Consider the following 23,549-nt stretch of genomic DNA (forward strand, 5'->3'; position numbering starts at 1 on the left):
GGTTTCTCAGCTATCAATAAAAGATGGTGGCATCTTACTATGCTCAAGCAGGGTAGATAGGTGAAATTTTAATTTATCATACATGTAACTTTGTAAATACTGAACAGAGTTATTTCCCTTTAGTTAAATATAAGACATGGCCACAAGTTCACAAAGCATTCTCAGACTTAAGTTAAAAATTTACTAAACTTTCAATCCCTGTTTATGAGAAATATCTTTGATCCAAAAACACAACAACTTTGCACATAGTTTCTTATTGATGTATTTGATATATTAAAACAACAAAAGTTTTATAAAGGGCTATATTGTAGTTTGTGCGTGTTTATTTTACAGGGGATGAAAGTTAGCAAGTCTCATATTGAACAATTGAAACTTATACTAGAACGAGATCCCTTAACACAGTTATTTGAACAAGATAAAGATTTATTGTGGCTGTTACGTTACGAATGTTGTGATAAATACCCACACTCTTTACCAAGATTACTCAACTCCGTTAAATGGAATAATCACATCGACACAGCTAAGGTGAGTACAATCTCCTTAAAAAAAAACATGGCCTACACGACATGAAGATCTCACCAGTTGTTTTGGGAAGTCGTGTCAGAGGTTATACGAGCGGCTTTTGACCCTATGACGTCAGACATTTGATTAACCAATCAGCATTGATGTTTCTAGTGGATTACCCACAGTTCCGTGCACTTCAGACCTTTTCATTGGCTAATTCCTCACATCATCCAAAACACGTCTATGATAACAACTCTTCCAGATCCTAGTGGTAGTAAAGATAAGTAAATTTTGAACTATAAAAAACGAAAGGAAATAGGATCAGATTGAGGTAAGTAGTGAAATCAAATAAAATGAAATGAAAAGGGGTTTAATGTACTATTTATTTGTGCTGAGTGGACGTTAAACCCCATTTCGATCTCTCTTTAGGTGGCCCCTTGCAAAAAGCAGAAATGAAATGAAATGATATGGGGTTTAACGTCCTACTGTTCTGCTCCTATACAGGGCTAGTGAAGTCGGTCATACGCCATACAGTGTGCTATGAGGGAAATTTTGCCCTAATTCCTACTCTTATATCGAATTTCAACTGTCAAGGGATCTTTTACGTGCACGTCAATGTGTACACGGGACCTCTGTTTTTCGTCCCATCCGAACGACTAGACAGTTGTCCTTTTCAGACCCCCCTTGCCCTCAAAAAGCAGAAAGGTGTTTGAAAAGGATGTCGTGTAATTTCTCTTGTACATAAACAAAATCAAAGATGTATGTTCACCCATCACGCTTCATCGCTGCGCCCCACCCCTACATATCTGGTATCCCCACCCCTACATATCTGCATGACCTTGTGAATTTTTTAAGCCATGATTTATGAACATCAAAATCATTTATTAGTTTAACACAACCAAAAATCAATGTTAGACTGTTTTCCTACAATTAACGGTTAATGGGAGGTAACTCTGTTTATTATGGTAATTAAGTTTAATAATAGTAACGGATGATGTAAGCCAGCGGGAAAGTGTGAAATAAAGGTTAGAGTAAACAGATCTTGGGCCCCGGGTGAAGCCAGGTATCGAGGTAGTAAAGATAGGACCGAAATGGGAACATATTTGAAATGAGGCTTGCATACCGCAAAATCACCTCATCTATAGGAGCTGCAGTGGCTAAGTGAGCAAGACGCAGACTTACCAACCAGGAGGTCCAGGGTCGTCCCCTGGTGTAGGCCAAAAAACGTTCCTTGGGATTTTCGGGCGTGGTATCCCCTTGTCAATGATGCAGGCCAAAGGATAAATTGATCTTTCATCGAGCAATAAACTCTATAGATTTGATGACCAGGGCCCTGTTTCTCGAAATTTTAACTAAGGATAAAATCCAAATTTTAGTAGATACTTCAATTTTGATTGGCTAAGCACTAAAATCAATCTTATATTATCCAATCAAATTACTAAAAGTTGGATTTTATCTTAGTTAAAATTTCGTGAAACTGGCCCCAGAAAGTAGAAATGATTGAAAATGAAATATTTTGTGTTATCTTTCAGATGACAGCTTTGTTACAGAATTGGAAAATGTTGCCAGTAGATTATGCACTTGAACTTCTAGATTTTAATTTTCCTGATAGAAATGTCCGAAAATTTGCCATCAGCTGTCTTAATGCCAATTTAGAGTAGGTACAAGTTTTGTTACTAACTGAGTGGACGTTAAACCCCATTTCTATCTCGCTTTAGGTGGCCCCTTGCAAAAAGCAGAAATGAAATGAAATGGGGTTTAACGTCCTACTGTTGAAAACACGAATTATTTTTCAATTAATCAACATGGATGTTGTGATCTTACCAGGAAAAGATAAACTTCCGATATCCAATATTAAAGACAAAATGCGTTTCAGCGCAATTTGTAACAAGGAAGAGTTTGATAAAAATGTGTATGAATGAATGTAATTATGTTGCTCAGGCTAATTTAGAGTAGGTATAAGTTTTGTTACTAAAGCCTGTAGCAACATATTTCCTGACGTGGTTCCCCTTGTCAATGGGGAGGACAGAGGGACTGATAAAAAGAGACAGAGAGAGAAATTGGAATTAACGTTCACTCGAAACAAACTAGGTCATTTCGGGACTAACATATGGTTTAATTTTATTTACATAATTGCGCGTCTTTAGCGGTGGGAGGAAACCGTAGAACCTGGAGAAAACCCACAAGGTTGGACAGGCGACCCTACTCCTTGCCACGTACAACCGGGGATTCAAAACCCCGCCAGTTGACTCAATGACAGACTTTATGATACAGCGCGCACGCTAACCATTCAGCCATCCAACAGCCCGCAAAGTAATTAAATTAGAGAAAGGTGATATAGTTATTACCTATGCATACCTGAACAGACAAATTTACTGTTTCTTAGACCTTGACCGAAGACCCGTGTACACATTGACGTGCACGTAAAAGATCCCCTGGCAGTTGGAATTCGATATAAGAGTAGGCCATAGTGCCGCTGCCCGGGCAAAATTTCCCTCATAGCACAATGTATGGCGTATGCCCGTCTTCATTAGCCCAGTCAGAGCAGAACAGCGGGACGTTAAACCCCATTTCATTTCATTTCTTCATAACATTTCAGGTGATATGACCCTTTTTCAGACATATTTATATTTTTATTTATGTAAAGTATATGAAGATGAAACTTTTTTTATAAAACAGAGATGCAGAAATGTCCCAGTATCTTCTACAATTAGTTCAAGCTGTAAAATATGAAATCTACCTCAATTGTCCTCTTGTGGAATTCTTGTTAACCCGAGCTGTTAAAAATCAACATATAGGTCAACAACTCTTCTGGCATCTCAAGTAAGTAGTGTTATATTTAAAATCTATTAAATCCTGGGAAGACTGCACCACACAATAACATATCCCATTAGACAAACCTGCCGATAAGGGGCCAAATACTATATACCGAAAAAATACAGAAAAAAATCTGAAAGGTACCAAAAGAAACACCGAAAAATACTGAAGAAAAAAAATTTGATACTAATTAAAGAAAAAATCTGAGAAACCCTAAATGTTGAAAAAACACTAAATACTTAAAAAAAACAACACTAATTACAAAAAAAAACCCTAAATACTTGAAATAATGACCCACAATTTTAATAAATGGCCTAGCCTGACCCATGACCAACCTTCAGTGCCCCACAAGTCTTATGCATGACCTAGTGTGATCCATGACCAACCTTCAGTGCCCCACAAGTCTTAATCTTGACCTAGCGTGATCCATGACCAACCTAGAGTATCCCACTGAATGGCCTATCCTGACACATGACCAACCTAGAGTATCCCACTGAATGGCCTAGCCTGACACATGACCTACCTAGAGTGTCCCACTGAATGGCCTATCCTGACACATGACCAACCTAGAGTATCCCACTGAATGGCCTAGCCTGACACATGACCTACCTAGAGTGTCCCACTGAATGGCCTAGCCCGACACATGACCTACCTAGAGTGTTCCACTGAATGGCCTAGCCTGACACATGACCTACCTAGAGTGTCCCACTGAATGGCCTAGCCTGACACATGACCTACCTAGAGTGTCCCACTGCGTGGCCTAGCCTGACACATGACCTACCTAGAGTGTCCCACTGCGTGGCCTAGCCTGACACATGACCTACCTAGAGTACCCCACTGCGTGGCCTACTAGCCTGACATATTACCTACCTAGAGTGTCCACCTAGAGTAATTAGTGTTGTTTTTTCGGTATTGAGTAAATTTTGGGGAATTTAATATCAAAAATAGATTTTTGGTCTCATCTCTGTAGTTTTTTCGGTATTTTTCGATACATTTCCTATCTTTTTCGGTATTTTTCGGGTATTTGCTGAATTTTTCGGTATGTAGTATATTATTGAAGTGTTTTGTCAGTTTTTCACAATGATTGGTTAGTGATGTTTGGTAGTATTAGTTAGTATTGGGTAGTATTAGTTAGTGTTGGGATGTATTAGGTTGGTATTCGGATGGTATTGGATATCATTTCCAAACATTGTTTATATAAATCATTACTCTATATAATTACGGGGGTTGGATGGCCGAATGGTTAGCACGTGCATGCTGTATCATAAGGCGTGGTTTTGAATCCCCGTTGTATGTGACAAGGATTAGGGTCGCCTGTCCAACTTCGTGGGTTTTCTCCGGGTCCTCCGGTTTCCTCCCACTGCTAAATACCCCTACGCACAAACGAATTATTGAAATAAAATGAAACCATATGTTAGTCCCGAAATGACCTAGTTTGTGTCGAGTGGACGTTAAACCCCATTTCTCTCTCTCTCTGTGATTAGGGAGAGCATTTTTATATGGGCTAATCCTGTTCTCCAATCTCATTCAGATATCCTAAATAAAAATATTGTTAAAAAACATCTGTGTGGTTCCATTTACAGATCTGAAATGCACGATCCTACAGTTATGGTGCGGTTCCGACTGATATTAGAAGTTTATCTGCGAATCAGAAAAGATCATTTATTAATTCTACTGAAACAAAGTGAAGGTTTGAGTAAATTGAAAGCATTAAACGAGGTAGTAAAAAATAGCAAATACAATCTACAGGAACAAGTAAGTTTCAACAATTTCCATAAATTACTTTTAGAGTTACGGCCCTTGTTTCATTTGTAGAACCTTGTGAACCTACAAACGCTATTATTCGATCTGTATGAAATTGATATGCATTATTTAAGTTAGTGAGATTAAGAATCTTATTGAATTTCAACAATTTCCATAAATTACTTTTAGAGTTACGGCCCTTGTTTCACTTTGTAGACCCTTGTGAATCTACAAAGCTTATTATCCGATCTGTATGAAATTGAGATGCATTATTTAAATTTGTGAGATTAAGAATCTTATTGAATTTCAGCAATTGCCGTTAATTACTTTTAGAGTTATGACCCTTGTTTTACTTTGTAGAACCTTGTGAACCTACAAACGTTATTATTTGATCTGTATGAAATTGATATGCATTATTTAAGTTAGTGAAATTAAGAATCCTATTGAATTTCAGCAATGATATACAGCAGCCTAAAGATTCTGCCTTGTGGACTTTTTGGACGACTTAGCTGTGGGCATATGTTTTGTTGCCTGGCAATCTATCTTTAAACATACACAATGCAAGAGCTAAATCTGCCTATTGCAGGTCTTTCTTTGGGCCTTCAATGTTATATAAATTATTAATTAGACATTAATTAACATGAAACGACCGTAATCAACTCTCGATGCCATCTTATGTGTTAGATTTTCACTGGATTTGAATCCAATCTGATGCTCAATGCTCATTGATGATTAAATCCAGAAATAGATAATCGAGACTATGTTTTTTATCGTACCAACTTTAGTAATGGTGATCGAGGCTAGACCTTAAATTCAATCGCTAATATCTCGGTTCAGAGTGGAGCATTTTGAAATTTTCAGCATTTTCCTTTTACATTATCTAGTTTTTAACTATTATAGTGAGGACTGTCAGCTCTTTATCTAATCTCCCATAATCTATCTTTAATTGATGTGTCATTATTTTAGAACCAGAATATTCATATGTCCATTTACCTTTGTAGAAACAGAAAGATCGGGCGAAAGAGGACATGAAGAAAATCTTAAGACAGAAAACTTATATAGATTGTCTATCCAACCTGTACAGTCCTCTAACACCTATATATAAACTCAAAGATCTCTTGTAAGTTAAAAACATTTCATTTCATTTTTATACGCCCACATGTATCATTCAATCTTGTGTATCTACCTCATCATGAGTGGTGCAGGACAGAGGTTCTGACAAGGACAGCTGTCTAGTTGTTTGGATTGGATTGGATTGGCAGTTGTAATTCGATATAAGAGTAGGCCGTAGTGCCAAAGTCCGGGCAAAATTTGCTTCATGGCGTATGTCTGTCTTCATTAGTCCAGTTGGAGCAGAACAGTAAGATGTTAAACCTCATTTCATTTTTATATGCCCACATTGAAATGTGGTCGTATATTGTCGTTCCGTCTGTCCGTCCGTCGGTCCGGCGTCCACAATTGCTTGTGGACAGTCTAGAGGCTAAAGTTAATATCCGATTGACTTTAAATTTATACACAGTGTTTAAGGTCATGAGACGAAGAAGCCTATAGATTTTCAGTGATTTCCGATAATTACTGCCAGAGTTATGGCCCTTGATCACTTCAAAAAATCTTGTGGACTCTCTAGAGGTCAAAGTTAATATCTGATTGACTTTAAATTTATACACAGTGTTTAAGGTCATTAGACGAAGAAGACTGTTGATTTTCAGCGATTTCCGATAATTACTGCCAGAGTTATGGCCCTTGATCACTTAAAAAAATCTAGAGGTCAAAGATAATATCCGATTGACTTTAAATTTATACACAGTGTTTAAGGTCATTAGACGAAGAAGACTATTGATTTTCAGCGATTTCCGATAATTACTGCCAGAGTTATGGCCCTTGATCACTTCAAAAAATCTAGAGGTCAAAGTTAATATCCGATTGACTTTAAATTTATACACAGTGTTTAAGGTCATAATTACTGCCAGAGTTATGGCCCTTGATCACTTTGACAAATCTTGTGGTCGTTCTAGAGGGTAAAGTTAATATCTGATTGACTTTAAATTTATACACAGTGTTTAAAGTCATGAGACATAAAAGTCTATTCATTTTCAGCGATTTTCGATCATTACTGCCAGAGTTATGGTCCTTGATCAGTTCAAAAAATCTTGTGGACACTCTATAGGCCAAAGTTAATATCCGATTGACTTTAAATTTATACACAGTGTTTAAGGTCATGAGATGAAGAAGTCTATTCATTTTCTGTGATTTTCGATAATTACTGCCAGAGTTATGGCCCTTGATCACTTCAAAAAATCTTGTAAATGCTCTAGAGGCTAAATTTTATATCCGATTGACTTTAAATTTATACACAGTGTTTGAGGTCATATTGATTTTAAACGATTTCCGATAATTACTGTCAAAGTTATGGCCCTTGATCACTTTGAAAAATCTTGTGACGCTCTAGAGGCTAAAGTTATCATCCGATTGACTTCAGATTGATACACAGAGTTTAAGGTCTTGAGACGAACAAGTATATTGATTTTCAATGAATTTTGATGACTTGAACAGCTAAATCCATGATATTAAATGTTTCGTATACTAAACGTTAGCAATGGCGCAGAACTTTATAAAAACCAAACAAATTCTAATGGTTTTCTGATAATTACTTAATGAGTTGTTACTCTTAATCAGATTTGAATGTATTATAAATGTTTCATTACCTAAAAAGGTAAAAATATGCGACAACTCTTGACTGTCCGAACGATTTAGCTGATGTGGGCGTATGTTTCGTTGCCTGGCAACCTATCTTTAAATTCATTTCTATGTTTGAAAAATAGGACGTTAAAGTTAAACCATTTTCATTTTCATTTTCATTTGATTTCATTTGTTTATTTTTAGAACTGATCAATGTTCTTTTAAGAACTCTAAAAAACGTCCGTTACATTTAATCTGGTCAAATGAAGATCGATGTGGAGCCAACATCAACCTTATATTTAAAGATGGAGATGGTAAGTTGCAATATTTCTCTCAATTATAAATACACTTTTAGGTCACTTATTCCACTTTTAGGTCATTTATTCCACTTTTAGGTCGCTTATTCCACTTTTAGGTCACTTATTCCACTTTTAGGTCACTTATTCCACTTTTATTCCATTTTTAGGTCACTTATTCCACTTTTAGGTCACTTATTTCACTTTTAGATCACTTATTCCACTTTTAGGTCACTTATTTCACTTTTAGGTCACTTATTCCACTTTTAGATCACTTATTCCACTTTTAGGTCACTTATTTCACTTTTAGGTCACTTATTTCACTTTTAGGTCACTTATTCCACTTTTAGGGGGGTTGCCGAATGGTTAGTGCATGTTGTATCATAAGGTCTGTCATTGAGTCAACTGGCGTGGTTTCAATTCCCCGGTTGTACGTGACAAGGAGTAGGATCGCCTGTCGGGTCTTTTACGCGCAAGCGAATGTGTATACAGGACTAGTTTTTTCATACCAAGCATCCGAATGACTATACGTTGTCCCGCACCGCTGACAAGCGGGAACCACGCCTGATATCCAGATGAACTCACTCGGCTTTCACCTGGATCAAACCCGAGACGTCCAGGTTAACGAGCAAACATCTTACTCACTCGCCCACAGCTTCACCCCATACTTGGTATAAATGCTGTAAGGGTTAGAGTTCTGGGTAGTTATTGCCCCCGAGATATTTTGACTAACTATGGTGTATATTACAACATGACTATCGGTAATTATATTTCAGATTTACGTCAGGATATGTTGACATTACAAATGTTACAAATTATGGATGGAATCTGGCAGGAAGAGGGGCTGGATCTCAGGTAATTATAGGGGCTGGATCTCAGGTAATTATAGGGGCTTGATCTCAGGTAATTATAAGTGTGAGAGGGGCTGGATCTCAGGTAATTATAGGGGCTGGATCTCAGGTAATTATAGGGGCTGGATCTCATGTAATTATAAGGGTGAAAGGGGTAACTACACCATAACCCAAGTATCATTTAATCTTGTGTATCTAGCACTAATTTCTTTCACATTTGTAAGAATTGTTTAAAATTACCAAATTCATCTAATTTGTACTTGTGTCCAGTTTATAGCTGACCATTCAATTTTGATAATGAGTGTCCAATTTACAAGCGTTTAATTTTTGGATCATTGTTAAAGAATAAACTACCATTGATTATTGATATATAATGATTAATATTTAAACAGTGGTCAGGAAATTAAATACTTGTAAATTGGACATTCGTTATCAAAATTAATCAGTCAGTTGTAAACTAGACACAAGTACAAATTAGATGATTTTTGGTGATTTTAAATAATTTTTACAAATTTTTAAACAAAGATGTGATATTGAATGAATTTGAAAGAAATTAGTGGTAAATACACAAGATTAAATGATACCCGGGTTACAGTGTTATAAGGTAATCTATATTAAAGAAATGAAATGAAATGAAATGGGGTTTAACGTCCTACTGTTCTGCTCCTATACTGGGATAATGAAGACGGACATACACCATACAGTGTGCTATGAGGGAAATTTTGCCCGGGCAGTGGCACTATTGCCTACTCTTATATTGAATTCCAACTGCCAAGGATCTTTTACGTGCATTCGAATATATACACTGGACCTCAGTTTTTCGTCTCATCCGAAGGACTAGACAGCTGTCCTAGGGGTGTGAAGAATAATTATAGGAATCGATATAAAATGGGTGAGAGGGGTGGTTATCAGCTAATAGCCACAGAAATGACCATATGTTAGTGTCAAAATAACCAAAGTACACTATTAAAGAGATGTTAACTGTGCCATTGAGTTAAGAGAGAGAGAAAAAGAAAGATGGGGTTTAACGTCCATTCGACACAAACTAGGTCATTTAGGAACTAACATGGTTCAATTTTATTTCAATAATTCGCTTGCGCATAGGGGTATTTAGCAGTGGGAGGAAACCAGAGGACCCGGAGAAAACCCACGAGGTTGGACAGGCGACCCTAATCCTTGTCACATACAACGGGGATTCGAAACCACGCCTTATGGTACAGCATGCACGTTCTAACCATTCGGCCATTCAACCCCCCCATTGAGTTAAGTGATGTGGTCTGTATATAACAAGTAGAGTCACCTTACCATATCCTCTAGTTTCATCCCACTGCCAACAACACCTACATGCATGCAATTTATTGAAATAAAATTTAACCACATGTTAGTCCCAAAATGATTTAGTTTGTGTTAAGTGTATGTTAAAGCCTCTCTCTCTCTCTCATTACATTGTTCCTGTGTATTGTGATTGTATATTATCTCCTATATTTAGAATGAATCCGTATGGTTGTCTAGCAACTGGTTTAGAACAAGGTGTTATTGAAGTGGTGACGTCATCAAATACGATAGCCAATATACAGGTATGGTATGGTAAAGGAGCGTTTGAAAAGAGAGCTTTATACGAATGGTTAAAGATGTACAATACAACACCAGAGAGGTATGAAATATAATATAACTTTAATTATAGACACAGGTATATACCTTTAATTATAGACACAGAGACAGGTATAAAATATAATATACCTTTAATTATAGACACAGAGAGGGGTATTAAATATGTTAATATATTTTTTAATAAGACTGCTGTGTAAATTAATGTGACTATATTTTATTTTAGTTTAGATAAGGCAGTTGAGTTAATTACAGTTTAGATAAGGCTGTTGAGTTAATTACAGTTTAGATAAGTCTGTTGAGTTAATTGCAGTGTAAATAAGGCTGCTGAGTTAGTTAATGTGATTATTAAATAAGACTGTTGAGTTAATTACAATGTATATAAGTCTGTTGAGTTAATATGACTTTATTTTATTACAGTTTAAATAAGTCTGTTGAGTAAATTATAGTGTAAATAAGTCTGTTGAGTTAATATGGCTATATTTTATTACAGTTTAAATAAGTCTGTTGAGTAAATTATAGTGTAAATAAGTCTGTTGAGTTAATATGACTATATTTTATTACAGTATAAATAAGTCTGTTGAGTTAATTATAGTGTAAATAAGTCTGTTTAGTTAATATGACTATATTTTATTACAGTTTAAATAAGGCTGTTGAGGAGTTTATGTTGTCGTGTGCAGGATATTGTGTGGCTACCTATGTATTAGGTATCGGTGATAGACATAATGATAATATTATGTTAAAACAGTCCGGACAGGTAAATAATATATCCTTTACATAGTTTACACTCAGGTACAGTTACAGGTACAGTTTACACTTGGGTACAGTAAGGTCTGGGGGTAGCCAAACAACTGTAGCAAGGTGTGGGGTTATAGGGTAGTCTGTGTTATACCGTGAAATCCTGTATTAACACCAGTTGTAGAACTATTATAAATTAGTTTTAATAGTGGAACGGTTTTAATACTGAGTTAGAATCCCAGATAGAAAGCATCAGGTGTATAATAACAATGATAGGGATGACCCTCCTTAGTTTCAAACAGCATTAGTCTACACTGGCTGATATGAAGGAGTCGAAAAACCTTGGTGCAAACTAATGGCCATCCTCGGTTACCCAGTGTACTCATTCCGTTCTACTCCACTATACTCTGGGTTAATCCATATGGTTTCCACGATTTCAAATTATCTGCCCTGGCCTAGAATGTAGCTACAGTCTACGAACCAATCAGAAAACAGTTTACAAACCAATTGTTTGGCCTTCGTTTTTATAAGGGTAGATAACCATATTCATGTCCATTTACTGAATGATTTATGTAAATAATGTATATATTTCTAATTTATTTATTTTTAATTCTATTATCCAAATCTGTAGTATGTTTCGCTGATTTCAAATATGTATAACATCTATATGTTTGACTTTTGTTATTATTATTATTACTATTCGTTTTTTGTCTGAAATATGTCATTCTGTTATATTTATTATTATTGAACTTATACTTGGCAATTTGATTCACAATAACTTGTCTACAATATCACGTGGACATAAAATTCTGGGAACGAATGAACGATTCTAAATAAAACTAATGACCGTACATTATTATACGAACATCTGGTCTTCATTAACATAATATATAATTGTTTGTTAATAATTACGCATTTATAATAGGTCAACTCCTAACATTGTCCGATGAGAGTTATTTCCCTTTGCCAACTTCCTTCTCCAATAACAATTTATGGGATTGGTCGATAAAAATAGCACAATCACCAAGGGCGGATAACTTGAAAACGTGTCTCCCCCATAGATTAACCCAGGGTATAGTAGAGTAGAACAGAATGAGTACACTGGGTAACCGAGGATGACTAATGGCCAGACAGATATTGTAATCATATTGTATCTTGATCTAATTATAAGGTTGATACTTTCTATAGAGTGATGAGTTAATATATAAAAACTGTAATAATTTGGCATAAACACTGGTTATGTTCTTTACATTGTGGGCGGTTGGATGGCCGAATGGTTAGCACGGGCGCGCGGTATCATAAGGCCTGTCATTGAGTCAACTGGCATGGTTTCAAAACCCCAGTTGTACGTGACAAGGAGTAGGGTCGCCTGTCCGACCTTGTGGGTTTTCTCCGGTTTCCTCCAACTGCTAAAGACCCCTACATGTAAGCGAATTATTGAAATATAATTTTAAAAAAACCCCAAACATATGTTAGTCCTGAAATGGCCTTGTTTGTGTCGAGTGGACGTTAATCCCCATTTCTCTCTCTCTCTCCCCTTTCCATTGTTAGAATACTCAACAAATACTATCATGTTTGTGAAATATGATCAGTAGACCAAATAAAGAAGTCCTGTATTACTACAATATGGGTGTATAGCAGATTATTGGGAGATTTAGTTATAATAATGATATTTATATTTACTAACTATTCAATACACTAGGGAATGTTCTCATTTTGTATACTTAATCATAGTGACTAAATAACCAAGTTTTCATTTTGAATATTAAAACTGAAACAGAATCACATTATTAGATATTTTTTGGAAATTTATTCCATGCAGTTGATGTTAATATGTACTATAGATAAATTTATTTGTATCGTTTCAGTTATTCCACATTGATTTTGGTCATTTCCTCGGAAATATCAAGAAAAAGTTTGGTGTGAAAAGAGAACGTGTGCCATTTGTTCTGACAACTCATTTTGTTCATGTAATTAAACATGGTGGTCCCAACAGCTTTGACAAGTAAGTTACCTGGATGTTACCTGGAAGATACCTGGAAGAACATCTCTAACACTTCACTCGCTAGCCTAGAGGTCGGGTGTTCGATCCCTGCATTGGCTGAGAAAGTTCATCCCGATTTCTCGGCTTGGTTCCCCTTTGTCAGTGATACAGGACGGAGGGCTTGACAAGGACAGCTGTCTATTCATTCGGATGAGATGAAAAGCTGAGGTCCCGTTTACACATTGGCGTGCACGTAAAAGATCCCTTGAAGTTCGGAATTCGATATAAGAGTAAGCCATATTGCCGCTGTCCGGGCAAAATTTCCCTCATAGCACACTGTATGGCGTACGCCCGTCTTCATTAGCCCAGTTCGTAGCAAAACAGTAGGACGTTAAACCCCATTTCATTTCTAAAACTTCGGGGGGGGGGGGGCTGAATGGTTAGCATGTGTGTGTTGTATCAAAAGGTCTGTCATCGAGTCAACTGACGGGGGTTTCGATTGCCCGGTTGCACGTTACAACGTCGTTGGTTATCTCCGGTCCTTCGGTTTCCTCCCACTGCTAAAGACCCCTATGCTCAAGCGAATTATTTAAATAAAATTGAACCTTATGTTAGTCAGGAAATCACCTAGTTTGTGTTGAGTGGACGTTAAACCCCCATCTCTCTCTCTGGCAGGAGTAGGGTTGCCGTTCCAACCTCGTAGGTTTTCTCGGGGTCCTCCGCTCACAACTTACTTCCACGATTGAGAACCATGGCTTTTATGATGATTTTTTCTAATTCTAAATTTGAAGAATATTGTGATCAAGCATGTCGTATTATGGGTTTTATGATAATTTGTTCTTTGATTGTAATTTCAGATTTCGAGATTATTGTGAACAAGCTTATCTTATTTTACGTAAAAAGAGTCATCTTCTCTTCTCGTTGTTTATGATGATGTTATCGTCTGGGATACCACAATTAACGTGTACCAAGGATGTAGACTATTTAAAAGAATCACTTGTGCCAAACCTCAATGAAGCAGATGCTCGGCGACACTTCCAAGCTAAATTTAACGAGGCTTTGAGAAACAGTTGGACGTCCAGTGTTAATTTCTATATTCACATGAAAGCCAAGGACAACACATAGTTTATTACGCGCTCTGATGAAAACACAGATCTTATTTTGTTTCGTTTTTTTATAGTTCAAAATTTCGTTTTACTTGACTCTACTACACTAGGATCTGGAAGAGTTGTTATATAACCTGTGTTCTGGTTGATGTGAGTGATTGGTCAATGAAACAGTCTCTTACAAGTTCTTGCCATGCGAAGTACGAAACTGTGGGTAATCCACTAGAAACATCAACACTGATTGATTAATCAAATGTCTGATGTCATAGGGTCAAAAGCCACTCATATGACCCCTGACACGACCTTCCAGTACAACCAGTCAGATCTTCATGTAGTAGAGGCCATCGAAAGTATAAAAAAAACGAAATGAAATATAGATGTGTATTTTAATCAGATATTCTGTTTTTTATGGCCCACAGTATTATTTGTATTATTGATATTGGAATACAGTAGAAATGTTTTGTCCTTTTACTGTCTCGATGAGAAGGACGTTAAACCCTATTTCATTTTCAAACCAATTTTACCGTCTGCATTAGTAAGACGTTAAACCCCACTTCATTTTATCGTCTTTATTAGCCCAGTTTTTGCAGAAAAATAAAACATTAAACTCCATTTTATTTCATTTTCAAACAACTTTGCCGTCTTTAAAGATGGGTTCCCGCGTACAAACTGGGTGATTTAATGGTATATATGGACTAAAAACATATTCAAACTAATTAATTTGTCATAATTATGCTTCAAATCCTTCTCAAACATTGAAATTGCGAAGGAATGCCCTGCTATTAAAATTCGATCAAACCAGGTCATGTTTACGTCACATCTTGGAAATCAGAGGAGAATTCATTGCATACATGAGACGATGTTGTCTTGAATCGCTTACTATTTATTACAAATATCGAATCCTAATTAAATTCTCGGATTATCATTTTTATCTCAGAAAGTGTTGTACGTCTAACTCTTCATAAAATTTATCAACTTGTACATCAAGTGCTCAATGTTCGCGTGTGACCTTTGACATCACGCGTGCAGAAATTCTTAATCGCCGGGCTGTTGATTAGGGGAACCCTTACATTTTTGTCCTGTATGCGCTCCATGAGTGTTTTTCGGGGAATCCAGTATTTTTTTAGTAAGATTGGATATCTCTACTTTCCATATCTACCAAAATTGCCATACTTTTATTGGAAATAACCACCCGATAAATACTTTTCTGGGAACTCGTCTTTAATAACGGCTTTGGTTCAGAAAAGTAAGATGCTACATCTCAATATCAATAGTTCTTGAGGGTAGTGATCCTTTCACAAAAATAAAAATGCTCCTCCCACATCAGATTGTTGGTAAGGATTGTCTGAGAATATTTATATTGTATGGCCTTATGTTTAGAAAAAGAGACGTAATGTCGGCAATCTTTTAGAAATTGATCATTTTGATTGTTTGGTACAGTAATCGAATAATGATTTAAAATATAACCACTACTGATGATTTATTATTAGACAAGGTATTCCTATTTAGAGACTAAACTTAGACAATATTGTAGTTTGTCAGATCTGTCAATCAGAGTACAATATTGGTAATTTATTATTACATGGTGTATTCCTGTTAGAGTTTTAACTTAGACAATATTGACAATATTGTCAGGGATTTCTCGACCTACTCAATTATATTGTATGTTTTAATCATTCCTTTTGATTTATACTATAGTCGACCTGTTGGTTAAACGCCATGATTTCAATAGTGTGATAGTTTTCAGCGTGACGAATTAAGGGTTAAAATTATATGTGATGGGGCTTGTAAACTTGATTCCACTTCTCTTCATTCCATATTATTTGGTTTTTTTTTTTAAATATATTACGCAGACATCGAAATAGACGACTTACAATTCAACAGTCGACATCGAAACGCAAATATACAAAGACTGTATTTTGAAAGTGTAGAAGACAACGAGAAATCTGCAAAAGATTTTATACAGAATGTTATCCCATCCTGGTTGTTCATTTTGTTATTATATTCTTTATTTAATGTCTGTTTCTCTTCCGTCTGAATCGTTGGTGGTGTATCGTTACCTGTCCAACCTCGTTGGTTTTCTCCAGGTCCTCCGGTTTCCTCCCACTGCTAAAGACTCCTATGTGCAAACGAATTATTCAAATAAAATTGAACCATATGTTGTTACTGAAATGACCTAGTTTGTGTGGAGTGGAGTTAAACCCTCTCTCTCAGAATGATTGATGGAGACTAGAGAAGCCTAGTTAAAACACCGCTGTAATAAAAGCTAAGTAATTGTTGTTATTCTATGTACAGTAGTTATTGTTATATTTATTTAGGGTGAAAACTCAGCAATTATTTAACCATATTTTATGAATCAAAGAATCACAGTTTTATAGAAAATATTATTCCATCTTAAACCAAGCTCACAATCTGCCATGGGTGTTTTGACATGCTGGGTCGTAAGGTTTGGCAGCTCGCAGACCAACCGCAAGAAACTGGTTGAATATTTTGTATGTGTAGGATCAAAAGTCTCTACAGCCGGTCTGCAATCTTCTACGATGCCAAACACATGCAAGTCCCACGCACACGTTTACTAAAATTTCCTCCATAGACTGGCCGTAATAGCACATATGGCGGATTGTGAGATGAGCTTTACATTCCTAATCAAAATGTTTTAAAATTATTTTTTGTATGTTCACATTTTAATTTGTGTGTCGTTCACATATCTTTAAGTCTACGCTATTGATTTTCAACGATCACCCCTAGAGTTATGCCCCTTAGTTACACAATATTGTTACAGCTTTTAAGGCTGCAATGCCCCTTTGTTACTAAAACGTTGAAGCTTCCAGAGTTATTCCCCCTTTGTTCTAAAATGTTGTTATCACCTTAGAGGCTTCAGTTATGATCTTATCTTTTTGAAATTGGTTAGTTTAAAACTAATCTTTTAGTGGAATTCTGTGATTTGAAACATAACAAACCTAACTCAGTTATATGGGACAACAATCACTGGTTTATTAGACACAAGCACCATAAGAGAATACTTATTGAAACATCGTGCTTGTGTATAATAAACCAGCCCATATAACTGTTTTAGTTTTGTTATGTTTATAACTAGGCCCTACTTACATGACTTCTCTGCTGCTGGATGTATGTTCTGTTGTCTGGTTATCTATATTCAATGAAAATAAAATATGCATGTGATATTTATTTAAAAACTCATATTATACAAGTGTTATATAGGTGTCCAGAGTTTCATACACCTAAAACTTGTATGGTTAATACATCGAAAGGCACACAATACGACTGTATATTCATACATACAATACTCATATAATTATTACATCGAAAGGCACACAATACGGCCGTAGATTCATAACTGTAATACTCATATGGTTAATACATCGAAAGGCACACAATACAGCCGTAGTTTCATAGACCTAATACTCATATAGTTGATAAATCAAAAGGCACACAATACGGTCGTAGATTCGTAGATCGATGAAATTTCATTTCGTCATAGCTTTATAAATACAAAATGGAACTGAATCTTTTTTAGACAGATATACCTATTATAGATTCAACTTAAAGATTCCTATTGTAGTTTACGAGAGATTCCTACAGCGCTAAATGCCTTTAGTGGTAAGTGCCGCATCAAGGCTTTAAATCAAAGGATTTCTTTAGCGATAAGTGCCGCATCAAGGCTTTAAATCAAGTGAGATGATGCTATTATTGGACTGGGTTATCGATAAAAGTTTGTAACTGAATCCTATAGCGCTAAATACCACATCAAGCCCTTAAATCAAGGGAGATGATTGTATTATTGGACAGGGTTATCGATAAAAGGAGCACGATGTATATAATTGTTGATAAATGTTTGTTATTGTTAATGAAGAGAAAGAATTATTTTATTATTTATGTATTATTAAATTTTTATTTTATATTTTATTGAACACTGTTTATTAATGTTGATGAAATTGTTAATTGTTTCTGGCTAGCGAGAAATCATTGTCTTTGTTTTTGTCTTGTGATCAAATAGATAAGACAGCTCATAAGGTGCGAAGGCCTTGTCAATTGGTGACAATATTTTGTTTTCTGATAATAATTTCCAATGATATGTAGGGGCCTATGGTTTAATGGTTGAGACATTAAGTTATATATTGAAACAACACGAGGGATGTAGTCACGACCTGTTGTTTCAATATATAACGCAATGTCTTTAGCTTGAGACCATTAAACAACTTAAAATACAGACACTTGCACATGCTTTGCAATGAAATAGTCACACGGGACCAATATTTCATTTAGTATAAATAATGCACGCTTGGCACATTGCCTGTAGCATTATTTGAAATAATGGTACGCCAACATCAAAGGATGAGGTCACATCTGTAATTTAAGTCTGTTTATTACAAAACATTGCCCAAGGGACCACATTAAAGATGTATTATGTTAGAGCTAAATCTGTTGCAAGGCTTGCTTCTTGCTTCTTGCTTCAAATTTTATATAAATTATTTTAGATATTTATTCACATGATAAGCCCATAATCAACTCTCTAAGTCATCAGATGACTTAATACCCTCTCGCCATTTAAAATTTAACGCTAAAATGGATGATTGAGACTTTGTTATCGTAGAAATGGTACTCGACAATCAAGACTATCTTGTTACAACTTCAAACACTCATAACTTTCCTAGGAATAAAGTAATTTGACTGAAATGTTCATTACATTCAAAACCTGGTTAAAACACAGAACCTATTTCGTTTCGTTTTTTATAGTTCAAAATTTCGTTTTAATTGTCTGTACTACACTAGGATCTGGAATAGATGTTAAATAACCCGCGTTCTGGATTGCTTGAGGGATTAGCCAATGAAACCATCTGTTAGTTATGGCGACTTCTTGGCGTGAGATGCACTGAACTATGGGTAAACCACTAGAAACGTCAACGCTGACGTACAGCTGGTCAGATCTTCATGTAGTATAGGTCATGGAAAGTATAAAAAAAATCGAAACGAAATATAGATCTGTTTTTTAATCAGATTGTTATATTCATTTCCTATTTTTGAACTATTACAGCAAGAACGACCAACACTTTATCTAAATCTTACAAAATGCATCATTCATTATATTATCACAAGGAGTAGGGTCGCCTTGTCCAACCTCATGGGTTTTCTCCGGTTTCCTCGCACAGCTAAAGACCCCTACGTGCAAGCTAATTATTGAATTAAAATTAAACCATGTGTTAGTCCCGAAACGACCTAGTTTGTGTTGAGTGGACGTTAAACCCCATTTCTCTCTCTTATCTACCTCATTAAGAGGATTACGTCATTTAGGTTTCAATAAAAGAGAGAGAGAAATGGGGTTTAACGTCCACTCGACACAAACTAGGTCATTTCGGGACTAACATATGGTTCAATTTTATTACAATAATTCGCTTGCGCATAGGGGTCTTTAGCTGTAGGAGGAAACCAGAGGACCCGAAGAAAACCAGGTTTCAATAAAATGCCGATAAACTGTTACACAGGGCTATATTAGTTAAGAGTTTAATAAAGAGTTGGCCATTCTTGTTATAATAATTCAAAAATAGATGATAAACTCTTACACAGAGTTATATTAAAGGGACAATAACACTCTTGCTGGCTTGACAGCTCCAGAAAATAAATAATAGCCTTATTCTAAGTACTAGATGTTTAAGTGTCCTACCTGTTGTGTAAATTATCCATTACATCCTATTTTACTTGTCCAGAGGGTTCGAAAATATTTTTAAATCCAAGTCACATTTGAAAAGGCTTACGTTAGGCTTTTCAAATCATTTAGTTGAATTTTTCCAATTTTTTAAATTAGGTGTGTTAAGATGAAATTTGTATCATCAATTAATTGGAATACTGTAAAATAGTACAATTTGTTGACCAGAATAAAGATTGGGACATATTATTCAGTTACAACAAGAGTGGTATTGAGCCTTTAAGAAAACAAAATCCAATTATCAATGCAAGATAATCTCTCGACTTGAATTCGATCAGATTTAAACTAGGCCCATCAGGTTTCTCGTTACCAATGTATGATGGGAGCGTCTTGTCATAACTTAGTATGTGCTGTATGGAATTGAATCCTGTTTAGACTGACATTCCTATTAGAGATTCCTAAATGTTTACAATATTGTAGTTTGCAAGGGATTAGGCCTTTAATTATAGACTTGTTTTAAAAATTTATATATGAATTGTTAGTTGATGAGCACATTTTTGTTTTGTAAAATATTCTTTCCATGCTTTTATCAGTATTTTTATATCAAAATAAATAAAAATATTTCTTTAATAAAAGTTGTTCATTGATCTACATGGACGCCAGTTTTGGATGCCCTGAAGCTTCAACTGTTCTGGGGGTTTGATGGCTGAATGGTTAGCTTAGCATGTGCACGCTGTATCATAAGGCCTGTCATTGAGTCAACTGGCATGGTTTCGACTCCCCAGTTGTACATGACAAGAAGTAGGGTCGCCTGTCCAACCTTGTGGGTTTTCTCTGGGTCCTCCCACTGCTGAAGACCCCTACGCGCAAGTGAATTATTGAAATAAAAGTAAACCATGTTAGTCCCGAAATGACCTAGTTTGTGTCAAGTGGATGTTAAACCCCATTTCTCTTTCAACTGTTCTGGGGGCTCTTCCAAACCATATGAGTAAGCTCCTACTCGTGTGATCAGGTACTGTATTATGGAAAGAGTAAGCTTATCGTCTGATATCGGGTGTTCTAGAAAGAGTAAGCTTATCATGGGATATTTGGTGTCCTGGAAAGAGTAAGCTTCTCCCCATGTGATATCAGGTGTCCTGGAAAGAGTAAGCTTATTGTGTGATATCAGGTATTATGGAAAGAGTAAGCTTCTCCCCATGTGATATCGGGTGTTCTACAAAAAGTAGGGTTATCATGGGAAATCAGGTGTCCTAGTAAGAGTAAGCTCCTTCCCATACCAGGTGTTCTTGAAATAGTAAGATATCAAAGCGCTACCTTTCCTAGACAGGCCCTAACCACCACGGGTTCTTTCTTACACCAGAAAATCCAGAGAAACTCTCAGTAAACACCAGGATCGAACCCGGGACCTTGCTCAGAAAGAAAATCAAAACATAAGCTCCACCTTTCCTAGACAGGTTCTAACCACCACGGGTTCCTTAGTATGCTGCACCTTGACCAGCATTCTTTCCTACACCCCCGGTCAAACCCAGGACCATCCCCAAGTCAAACCCAGGACCTCGCCCAGAAAAAAAATCAATGAAAACACGATAAGCAGTATGGACAATTTATTTTCACTTGTCACAGATTAAGCACAGTTACAGCATACCAATCAAATAATGTGGCCATAAGAATGGATGTGTTTACATGATATTATTAAAACTACATATAAACGCTATTCTTCTGTACATCTTTAGTTCCAATATTTAACGAAGACACACAACATCAAGCTAGTCGCGAATTCTTGATTGTCGTCACAAAATCACAAGCACTACTATATTGTAATGGTAGCACGATTATAATGCATCTCCTTAATGATAAATAAATAATATACCTCTTCATGTCGTACATCGAATCATTCTTGGAAACTCATTTTATTTGGGTTATTTTTCAGTTCATCACAAAATACAGAGATTTTGAATAGCAGTGGGGAAAAAACCCACAAGGTTTGTCGCCAACCCTACTCCATGTCAAGTACAATCTGGACAACGAAAACTATGTTACTTGACTCAATGACAGACCTCACGATCTAATCTGCAGGTATTAGACCCTTTGGCCACCCAACTCCGCAAACGAGTTTCAAAAAATGACCGTTTTCTAAAGTCTAAGACAACATACAGATAAATTCATAAGTTAATGAAATGGCTTTAAAAAAAACAATGTACATGGATGAATATCCTCAAACAATATTCATAGCCTCCTACATACGAAGAAGGAAAGTCAAACTGTATTTATTATAAAGAAATAATGAGAATTATACGATTACGGCTCAGAATGTATTTGTTATAATGAAACCACTAGAACTATATGTTAAATATTACGGCTCTGGGCCCTGTTTGTCAAAATCTTAACTAAAGATAAAATCCTAATTATAGTAGATACTTCAATTTTGATTGGTTAAGCACTAAAATCAATCTAATATTATCCAATCAAATTACTAAAATTTGGATTTATCTTAGTTAAAATTTCGTGAAACAGGCCCCAGAACGTATTTGTTAGAAACCACGAGAATTATATTCGACTCAGAACGTATTTGTTCATAAAGAAGTTGGAGAATTATACGTTAATCCATTGCAGCTCAAACGACTGTCGTTTCTCATACCAGACTTTACCATGAATAAATTTGTCAGCATATTACTTAAAATAAGATAGAATATCAAGAAAGATCGCTAAATGATTTTGTAATTTTATCGTGTCTTAGAAAAAAATCAGAATGATTTAATATTAATACATGGTTTAAAATGATTTGGGATCACATAACTTGCTCGTTTATTGATTAAACTTGAGCAAGCAGACATAGTCAAATGTAAACGAAGTAACACAAAATCATGTGAAGTAAATATTAAAAAGGCCCAGGGCCTTATTCACATAAACAGAAGTATTTTAAGGATTTAGACTTTTTCATTGGCTGAAAGTTAAAAAAAATCTTAGCACATTTTTTAGCTCTAAGCCAATGAAAAGACTAGTTTACGTTTTTGTGAGCAAGGCCTCCGTTTCGTGTCACATCTTGTATCATTCTAATCATGGTAATTAAGACAATGAAATAATGTAAGAATTATATACATCGTACAGTCCACATCATTTTCATTAATTTCCTTGAAAAAAAGGTAAACTTCCTCGTTCCATAAGCAAATCCTTTAGAAATCCTTTACATGTTCAAGGGATTTAGAAAGTATCATTCAGTAAACATGAAATCCAAGCAACATTCTTTGCTGGAAATAAGCTATCTGGTTAGAGTAGCTTCCCTTAACATTTCCCCAAAAATTATTTCATAATCTAAAATGTGCAATAATTTCATTGTTCTATTATTATTCATATACAACATGGTATCTGGAGAAAAAAAAAAAAATTATCATCAAAATTATCAAATGTCCGAGTATTGTATTTCAGTTGTGCTAAATAAAAAATAATAACTTCTACAAAACTTAAATATGTATATATATACATAGAGAGAAGAGGAGGACTTGGTGGTTAATGGTGTAACAGTTACCTAGGTCATTATGTATGGGGTGCACGGTGGGA

General features: G+C 35.7%; 1 protein-coding gene across 1 annotated transcript in view; it reads left to right on the forward strand.

The window, feature by feature from the left end:
* The window catches only part of LOC126828513 (phosphatidylinositol 4,5-bisphosphate 3-kinase catalytic subunit beta isoform), a 36,103-nt gene extending 15,468 nt beyond the window's left edge, over window positions 1–20,635 (forward strand). The window contains exons 13-23 of the mRNA XM_056102556.1: window positions 334–525; window positions 2,037–2,161; window positions 3,184–3,327; window positions 4,905–5,076; window positions 6,066–6,184; window positions 7,948–8,057; window positions 8,816–8,894; window positions 10,380–10,544; window positions 11,138–11,255; window positions 13,105–13,241; window positions 14,078–20,635. Of these exons, the coding sequence (XP_055958531.1) occupies window positions 334–525; window positions 2,037–2,161; window positions 3,184–3,327; window positions 4,905–5,076; window positions 6,066–6,184; window positions 7,948–8,057; window positions 8,816–8,894; window positions 10,380–10,544; window positions 11,138–11,255; window positions 13,105–13,241; window positions 14,078–14,345 (1,629 nt within the window). The 3' untranslated portion in view covers window positions 14,346–20,635. The remainder of the gene's footprint in view (window positions 1–333; window positions 526–2,036; window positions 2,162–3,183; window positions 3,328–4,904; window positions 5,077–6,065; window positions 6,185–7,947; window positions 8,058–8,815; window positions 8,895–10,379; window positions 10,545–11,137; window positions 11,256–13,104; window positions 13,242–14,077) is intronic.
* The last annotated feature ends 2,914 nt before the right edge of the window (window positions 20,636–23,549 follow it).

This window comes from Patella vulgata, chromosome 7, assembly GCF_932274485.2.
Source record: "Patella vulgata chromosome 7, xgPatVulg1.2, whole genome shotgun sequence".
Taxonomy (NCBI): domain Eukaryota; kingdom Metazoa; phylum Mollusca; class Gastropoda; family Patellidae; genus Patella; species Patella vulgata.